The sequence below is a fragment of the Tubulanus polymorphus genome, chromosome 7 (genome assembly GCF_964204645.1).
Source record: "Tubulanus polymorphus chromosome 7, tnTubPoly1.2, whole genome shotgun sequence".
Classification (NCBI taxonomy): domain Eukaryota; kingdom Metazoa; phylum Nemertea; class Palaeonemertea; order Tubulaniformes; family Tubulanidae; genus Tubulanus; species Tubulanus polymorphus.
The window spans coordinates 15875581-15885433 of NC_134031.1; the positions used below are offsets into that span (position 1 = coordinate 15875581).

The window sequence follows — 9853 nt, forward strand, 5'->3', positions numbered from 1 at the left end:
TTATCGGGAAGACGATATCAATGTTTATAACTTCACCAGCGCGCATTGTTGCATTAACTTTATAAATGAGTGATATCATAAAAAAATCTAATTGTCAGCTGAATTCATTGATATTTTACTTTGTTTCTATCTTAATCCAATCCAGAGATATGAACGAAATAAAAAAAATTAAACCGGAATAAAATAGGGACAAAAAATTCAACAATGCGGACCCGGCGGGTACCCAAAAAAATGGTGCCTGGAAACTGTAAAAAGGCTTATTCACGAAACAACTTATCAATAAGAACTTTTTCTCCGCATAAATACACATTACCAGATAATTTACGGAGGGTCCACGTTTAACTTATCTGGGTTATAACAATTGTTGAAATTGTTGTTTGTTATGTGATGATGTTTCGTATCATCGTTACATAACCGTAAGAACATCAGAGAAACATGGACCGATCACGCATGTGCGTAATAATATTATGTTTAATCGGCCGCAGTTTTGCCCAGGTAGGAGAATTCTGAGAATCTTGACTTTCCTGTTTAGTTAATCAGTGATTTTATTTCTATGGGACCGTGATGATAAGTTGGTTTTCTTTTTGCAAGGACCTGTGTTCGGATGTTTTGGGGAAAGCGACACAAATCACCAACCGCAAAGACAAACCATCGTTAGAAATAATAATTGAGACTGGTCTTGAAGTGGAGATTGTTTGGCTTTTGAATCGTGTTCCGATAATTTGTATGTACATAATACATGTCACAGATCTAGTCGTTCAAAACAAAATTATCTTAGCTATATTTGATACTTTGAGTTCTTGAAACGTTGAGGTCGAACCAATGATTTCTAAGCTACTTGTCGCAATCGATAACCACCCAATCACCTAAGTGGATCCAATTTCGGTTACTATATTTTGACATTCGATCCAAAGAATTCATTTTTTCAAGCAATTAACACCTGATCCATTTCTAATTCTATAGCTGATGAAAACTACATGATTGTGACGAATCAAACGGGAACCACAACCCGATCGAAGATGTCGATAGACACGTCACAATCGATGCTACTAATAAATCAAACAAACTCGTTCCGGGTGTGGGTTGCCCTTAAAGGTTGCCAAACCCATACATTTGATGCTCGTTTTTTGACGAACGAAGACGCGAGATTTGAAATGGTGTTGGGAACTTTGGAATCGACCCCGGCAGTTTTGTTTCTCGAAGACGACCCAAATCGAATAGAACTGGAGGTAAAAACGACGGTTCCCGCGCATAAAGCCGACTTCGGTATAATACGTGGTCCACTCAATATCTATAGATGGCGTTATCGATCCACGACGAATGGTACAGAACAGTTCAGACAATTGTACAGCTCTGGAAAGGAAGATCACGTGAAATCTTCGTGGCCCTCGGATAAATCATTTTCCTACGAGAGATCATTCGTCATAAAAACGCCAAATAAACAACGGGATGCCGGTCTGTACTGCGTTGACGTGATATACTACGGGGACTACGGGTTGGATAGGCCGCGTGTACGAACGTGCGTCGCCGTTCAGTCGAGAGCAGATATGGACGTCATTAAAGGGATGAAGGTACGATTGATGGAAGTACTGGACAGGAGTACAAATCCTAATTTCGGCGATACGATTGACGCTTACGGATCTGTACCTGTGGTAAAAGGCATGGGTACGTAATGTTTAAAACTCTTTCAAAGTAAAATCGACCGAAGAATTACTTTAAAAAGAGCATGGTTAGTTTTGTAATGTAATGTATCTTCTTTTTTCGAATCGGATCAAATGATCAAACTTTCGAATTCTTGTTTCTATAAATTCGAATGGCTTTTCTTTTCGTAGCAAACGGTTTAAAGGTGGCTGTGTATGGCTACCCGGCACCGCCTATAACCGTTTACAAGGTTCACAACCGCGAAGTTGTCAAACCAGTAACGGTTGAGAATAATGGTGTATACACGATGAACTGGTATTATTTACCGCCGAATAAAGATCCCAAAGAGACCTGGACCATGGAGGCCGGCAACCAAGGCAGACTAATACCGTTTACTAAAATAAAACCTATCAAGATCCTTGGACGCCACAGCCAACCAAGATACCTTAAACCGGGCATTCACTTCGTAAGAGACTTTCATTCGATTTGATTATAATGTTGACATATTCTAACTAAGACTTAGTTAATTTCGATAACAAATTTAAGAAATTCAGACCAGTCTATAACGACCGTATGCCCCATGTTGAATAAGCGATTTATGTAGGAAGTATCCTTTTGGAAACTTCGGTTTACTGTTGCTTGATTTTTGTTTTTCAGATCGAATGGATTTGCGCAGCAACCGGTTTCCCTCGGCCTGAAATCACGTTTTACGAGGTAAATTGGCCTTTCGCTACATTTCCCAACATGGGAAAACGCGTCAAGCGAGTAATACCTAGCCATAAAACGTTGACTTCTACCGACATGATCGCCAGCATGGTCCAGATGCACGTCGACAATAATACGATAACTAATTTCGAATGTAAAATTTCTAACTTGTACGAAAATAGAAGCAAGATTTTGCACGTTCGTACTTTGAAATAGTAACAGTTGATCATCGTTGACCAGAGACTTGCTGAACGGTCAGTTGAGAACGTATAAAGTTGCGTCTTAGAAAAGAACAATACTCTTAATAAATATGTAGCTTGGCTGATATTCAATGTCGCTCTATAATGTATGTCTATATAACGCGAATTATAATGTATTGTGTATTCAATCTCGCAATGTGCATTCAATCTCCTTGAAAAAATAAAATTTCCGGAAGATAAGAAATTCTTACTAGAGCTGATGGGTTGAAATTGAGTTTCCGGAGCGAGACCGTTTGTCCCGTTGCCCGCACTTCAAAAGAATATGTTGATGCATCTTCACCAGTTTCGGGTTCACTAATGCCGTTCCTGTTGGTGACGGCGAGTTCGGGATACTGGGCCCTTGGCAAGCGAGGAGGAGCCTGATGAGCGGTCATTCTTAATCTATCGGGTTTAACTGCCACGAATATCACCGCCGTCTCGTGGCGGAGATTGTCTGAAAGACTGAAGTGAAAAACCTCGAGTAAATCGACCATTCATTAAGAATTCCATCATTGATCGGATATACACGCAATACAGAAGAGCCGTTATATACATTTTATGTTTTCAAGCTTCCGATGTATAATGTTTCGGATGTGTCTAGTTCAAGAGTTACTATTTATGTTTTCTTTACTCGTTGCGACACTAATAATCGTTAATTATGGCCAGTAATAAGAAATACATGTAACGACTGTGAATTTGTACGTAACAATATAATTATTCTATTACTATTTTAAAAAAAATGACCCAGACAATATTACAAATATGCGGATATCAGAGCTTATACCAAACATTGCTTATTATCGTGAACAAATCATCACTATTTGGGTTAAAACGAAGCGAGTAATTGTTGAAGTTGTTTGATATGATGACTTGGGGATATTACGTTGTTGATTATCTGTAGAAACATGGACCGATCACGTATATGCGTATTGATATCATGTATAGCCGGCTTCAGTTTGGCCCAGGTAGGAGAATTCTCGGAATCCCGTCGTGTTCAATTAATCAGTCGTTTTACCTTCGAGACCGACACCAGCTTGAAATGATATAAAAACGCTATTTTCATTATCTATATTTGATAATCTGATTCTACTTTGCAAGGATCTGTGTTCAGACGTTTTGGGGAAAGTGACACAAATCACCAACCGCAAAGACAACCTATCGTTAGAAATAACGATTAAGACTGGTCTTGAAGTGGAGATTGTTTGGATTTTGAATGGTGTTCCCATGATTTGTACGTATCTATACATCTGACGGACTTTTTAGTCGTTCGAAATAAAAATTATCCAACCTACATATCGATTTTGTTACCAATTACCAACACAAATCGTATTATTTTATTGAACTTTCCAAAGCTTTCGATACGATACGAAAGCTATTTCGATTTACATTTCGCTCCTCTCTGCTCACTATACTAGACCTCTAGAATTAATTTTTCAAGAAACAAACACTGATTCATGTTTAATCCAATAGCTGATGAAAACTACACAATTGTGACGAATCGGACGGGAACCACAACCCGATCAAAGATATTGATAGATGTTTCACAGACGACGATAGTAAAAAATCGACGAAACTCGTTCCTGGCAAGGGTTGTATTTAAAGGTTGTCAGACCCATACATTTGAGGCGAACGTTTTCGAAGACGGAATATTTGAAATAGTATTGGGTACTATAGAATCAACCCCGGCAATTCTATTCCTCGAAGACGAACCAAGACGAATAGAACTGAACGTAAAAATGACGGTTCCCCATACAGACCCGAATTTGGTGGTTTAAGTCATCCAATAAAAATTCATAGATGGCGTTATCGCGCCACAACGAATGGCACACTAAAGTTCAACTACTTGGAGCGTCCTGGACATGACAGCTCCGCCAAATTCTCGTGGCTTTCACGAAATCTATTTTCCTACGAAAGATTCAACGTCATTGAAACACCAAATAAACAACGTCATACGGGTCTGTATTGTGTTGCCGTAGTTTACTTTGGATATTTTCGGTTGGAGAAGTGGCGGTTACGAACGTGCGTCGCCGTTCAGTCGAGAGCCGATATGGGCGTCATTAAAGGGACAAAGGTGCAATTGATGGAAGTACTGGACAGGAGTACAAATCCTAATTTCGGCGATACGATTGACGCTTACGGATCTGTACCATTGGCAGAAGGCATGGGTACGTAATATATCATCGCCGCTATAAATAATATAATCTTCGTTTTACACTGATTTCGAGTGTAACTTTGGGACCAAAGTGAACAGACTTTTGAATTGTAACAATAACTATTCGAACTGATTAAATCTCAGTGTGGAGTAAACAAATACAAACCCAGATTTTAGTTTCTCTGATGATGGCGTTTAGTAGTAACCCCGAAACTGCCAAGTAATAAATTTTTCTATATATCTACTGTGGGTTTTTATTTGTTAACTATTCAATATTTTTGGCAGCAAATGGTATAGGAGTGTCTGTATGCGGATACCCGGCGCCACCTATAACAGTTTACAAGGTTCACAACCGCGAAGTTATCAAACCAGTAACGGTTGAGAATAACGGCGTCTGCGAGACGAACTGGTATCATCTACCGCCAAATAAAGATGCCAAAGAGACCTGGACCATGGAGGCCGGCAACCAAGGCAGACTAATACCGTTTACTAGAATAAAACCCATCCAGACCCTTGGAAGCCGCCGCCAAAAAAGATACCTTAAACCGGGCATTCACACCGTAAGTGACTTTATTCGATTCGGTTTAGATGATAACATATCTTTAGTCACGTTGCTGGGTCCACCGATAAACCGGGCTAAGTTCATTTCGATAACGAATTTATTACATTCAGACCTGTCTAACAATCTTAAATAACGCTGTTGAATTAGCTAATTATGTTTCGAAAATACTTTTGAAAAGTTTTTGTTTTAAATGTTTGCTGATTTTCGTTTCAGATCGAATGGATTTGTGCAGCGACTGGTTACCCTCGCCCGAAAATCACATTTTACGAGCTGAATTGGCCTTTCAGATCATTTGCCAGCGTGCACGAAGACGCTAGGCGAGTAATACTAAGCCGTAAAACGTTGACTTCTACCGACATGATCGCCACCATGGTTCAGATGCACGTCTTCAATAATACGATAACTAATTTCGCCTGTAGAATTTCTAATTTGTACGAAAATAGAGGCAATTTGTTGGAAGTTCGTACTTTGTCAAGTGACTGATCGTATGGTGAGACTGGGCGGTCAGTCGATCGATAGGTGTATTTTAGAAAAGAGCGATTCATTACGTTACATGTAGTCTATACTTTGTCCTTTGTGAAGTTCAATAAATCCTATTCATAAATATATAAGACATACATTTTTTTCGTTTGTTCAACTACGGTACTATAAGTTATTGGCTTATCGAAGAAGGTATCTCATCTCGTGGGGGTTCCCTAGTTTACGTCACATCCTGTTATTGGGTCAGGGTTACTAAGCACCGTTGCTGGTTGAAGAAGGCATCCCGACGGGGGTTTCCTATTTGACGTCACTTCCAGTTAATAGTTCAGCGGTTGCTAAGTGCTGTTGCTGGTTGCTACAGACTCGAATTCCGCTTCAGCAAGCGAAAAAACCGATACGCCGAAAAAAACTGCTCAACAACGAAGAAAACTTTGAAATAAGAGCCCAAAATAAGAGAATTGTGTCTAAATTTCATCAAATTGAAATCTAAAGGTGAGATAAGATCTGTAACTTGGACTTGAGTTTTAGAGTTGATGATTTTGTTGAATAATTTGTCGAGTGAACAGTCTTCAACTAACCGCTTTAGATCTTCAAAACTTTACAACTGCAGTTTACTTTTTATAGCGAATATGTTTCGAAATCTTTTTGGAATGTAGCACGCATTCATCTGGTCAAATGATTTCAAGTCAGACTCCTTGAAATTAGAGGCGTGAATGCGTGATAAAGAGTAATTGATAAATGAATATGCGGTTAATTGAAGACTGTTTTACCGACCTCGTTTACTACTGGTAACGATTCAGTAAATACGTCGAAAGTGGATTCAATTTCATAAATTCTTATCAACTATTTGAAATTGATTATTTTCATAACTAGGTTTAGTCTTTGGGTCTAATTCATTCTTTTTTATTCTTCAGAGAGTTTAGAAAAATAAATGCATTATTATTTTTCTAAACTATTACGATCATATTTACTCAAAACGTTAGTTTATATAAAAGTATCTCTATTTATTTTAAACGACAAAATGCGTCACGTGCATCTATCAAACATTTTGAATTTTAAATAGCTCTTTTTCCATCCGTTGATGTTTTTAATCATAAATTACCAATAGAATCAATTAATTTTTATTACCAATGCTGTCTGATGGCATGATCGCCGCTATGATTTGGCCACAAAATCGTCGACAGCATATGTCTATAGTTTAAGAATGACCGCATCAAGCTATTCATGTATAATACTTAACGTGGATGTAATGAAATAAACGGCAAAAAGGGAAGCGCTCTATCAGGAGTGAAGCCAAAACGGCCCAGGCCTTCCTAATTTTTTTTCTGAAAAATCATATCTTCTCAAACAGGCTTAAGAAAGTTACAAATACAGTGACAATTTATTGCCGGTCATTTTGTTCTAGAATCACTCTAGCCTTCAAAAAATATTCAAAAATTTCTTGAGGTTGGGCCCCCAAACCCCTCGTAGGACGCTTCGCTCCTAAGCTCGCGCGGTCATGATGTACCAAATTCGTGTATACAACCAGGCCTCGGGAACCCTCCCCTTATTCTCAATTCCTGGGTCCACCCCTGTCTACATATACTTCATGCCCTTCATTTATAAAGTGAGAGTGAGATCTTTAAGTGTTTCCTATGAATATCAACGTATATTTTACCGACCACACATGAACTATAGTTTATTACATTCGACCCACCCACGTTATCCCCTAGATTCAACAAAACGCTTCCCTAAGCATTTACTATTTCCGAGTTTATTTAATAAATGGAAAGAATTGCTTCTCGTATCAAACTTTATCAAGAGTAGAATTCATTTATCACAGCTTAATATACCGAGGGATTTATTTCCTTGGATCAATTTATTAGGGGAGAGATAGTCACGGGTAGATAAGATACTTTACCAACTCAGGAGGAGGGTGTTTCCACGATGACGTCATGATCATTGGGTTGAGATTGGTATCCCGCGGTATCCCATGGGCTTTTCCGATTTGACGTCACATCCTGCAGTGGGCCCAGGGGTTGCTAAGAAGGTTGGGTTGCTAAGTGCTGTTGCTGGTTGTTACAGACACGAATCCCGCTTCATCAAGTAAAAAAAAAAGATGCGCTCGAAAACTCTTTAAAAGTGAACAAAACAAGAGTCCAATTACTTCTGAAACTTATCAAATTGATATCTAAAGGTGAGATAAGATCTGTAACATGGACTTGAGTTTTAGAGTTGATGATTTTGTTGAATAATTTGTCGAGTGAACAGTCTTCATCTAACCGCTTTAGATCTTCAAAACTTTCCAAATTAAGTTTACTTTTTATAGCGAATATGTTTCGAAATCGTTTTGAAATGTCGCACGCATTCATCTGGTCAAATGATTTCAAGTCAGACTCCTTGAAATTAGAGGCGTGAATGCGTGATAAAGAGTAATTGATAAATGAATATGCGGTTAATTGAAGATTGTTTTACCGACCTCGTTTACTACTGGTAACGATTCAGTAAATACGTCACAACCTTCCCGTTATCCCTTCGCATTCTATTTCACATTACAATCTCTCCAGAATTATTCAGACATCATTCATAACTTAGGATGAAATTCATTTAGTTTCCCATTCGAAAGGAAATTCAGAATTAGGTTACTTTGAAAGTGGAATGAATTTCATAAATGCTTATCAACTATTTGAAATTGATTGTTTTGATAACTAGGTTTAGTCTTCGGGTCTAATTCATTCTTCTTTTTTTTTCTTCAGAAAGTTTAAAAAAATAAATGCATTATTATTTTTCTAAATGATTACGATCATATTTACTCAAAACGTTAGTTTATATAAAAGTATCTCTATTAATTGTAAACGACAAAATGCGTCACGTGCATCTATCAAACATTTTGAATTTTGAATAGCTCTTTTTCCATCCGTTGATGGTTTTAAACATAAATTACCGATAGAATAAATTAAGTTTTATTACCAATGCTGTCTGATGGCATGATCGCCGCTATGATTTGGCCACAAAATCGTCGACAGCATCTTATGTCTACAGTTTAAGAATGACCGCGTCAAGCTATTCCTGTGTAATACTTAACGTGGGTGTAATGAAATAAACGGTTACAAGGTAAGCGCTCTATCAGGAGCTAAGCCAAAACGGCCCAGGCCTTCCTAATTTTTTGAAAAATCAAATCTTCTCAACCAGGTTTAAGAAAGTTACAGATACAGTGATAATTTATTGCCGGTCATTTTGTTTTAGAATCACTCTAGCCTTCAGAAAATATTCCGTTTTTCAAAGATTTCTTGAGGTTGGGCCCCCAGACCCCTCGTAGGACGCTTTGCACCTAAGCTCGCGGTCATGATGTACCAAATTAGGTTTTGAACATTCTATCTCCACCCCCCTCCTATCCCTTTCGAAATTCCTGGATCTGCCCCTATCTACATATACTTCAAAGTATGCCCTTCATTTATAAAGTGAGAGTGAGATCTGTAAATGTTTCCAAGGAGTATCAACAAATTTTTACCGACCCCACATGAACTATAGTTTATTTATTACATTTGACCCCATCCACGTCATCCCCTATTCAACAAAACGCTTCCCTAAGTGTTCATAATTTCTGAGTTGAATTTGCTAAATGGAAAGAATCACTTGTATCAAACTTTATCAAGAGTAGAATTCATTTATCACAGCTTAATATACCGAGGGATTTATTTCCTTGGATCGATTTATTAGGGGAGAGATAGTCACGGGTAGATAAGATACTTTACCAACTCAGGAGGAGGGTGTTACCACGATGACGTCATGATCATTGGTTTGAGAATGGTATCCCGCGGTATCCCATGGGCTTTTCCGATTTGACGTCACATCCTGCAATGGGCCCAGGGGTTGCTAAGAAGGTTGGGTTGCTAAGTGCTGTTGCTGGTTGTTACAGACACGAATCCCGCTTCACCAAGTGAAAAAACGGATGCGCTCGAAAATCTGTTAAAAAGTGAACAAAACAAGGGTCAAATTACATCTGAAACTTATCAAATCGATATCTCAAGGTGAGATAAGATCTGTAACATGGACTTGAGTTTTAGAGTTGATGATTTTGTTGAATAATTTGTC

The 9853-nt window shown here is 38.3% G+C and overlaps 2 protein-coding genes across 2 annotated transcripts; both read left to right on the plus strand.

The window, feature by feature from the left end:
- Positions 1–383: 383 nt before the first annotated feature.
- On the plus strand, positions 384–3047 carry LOC141908567 (uncharacterized). Its single transcript, XM_074798663.1, has 5 exons — positions 384–495; positions 592–724; positions 964–1665; positions 1833–2107; positions 2299–3047. The coding sequence occupies exons 1-5, from the start codon at positions 436–438 to the stop codon at positions 2560–2562; spliced, it is 1434 nt and encodes a 477-aa protein (XP_074654764.1). The 5' UTR covers positions 384–435; the 3' UTR covers positions 2563–3047.
- A 443-nt stretch (positions 3048–3490) lies between these two features.
- Positions 3491–5834, plus strand: LOC141909041 (uncharacterized). The gene is made up of 5 exons (XM_074799372.1): positions 3491–3550; positions 3684–3816; positions 4056–4750; positions 5023–5297; positions 5513–5834. Exons 3-5 carry the CDS (start codon positions 4633–4635, stop codon positions 5780–5782), a joined length of 663 nt encoding a protein of 220 aa, XP_074655473.1. The 5' UTR covers positions 3491–3550; positions 3684–3816; positions 4056–4632; the 3' UTR covers positions 5783–5834.
- The last annotated feature ends 4019 nt before the right edge of the window (positions 5835–9853 follow it).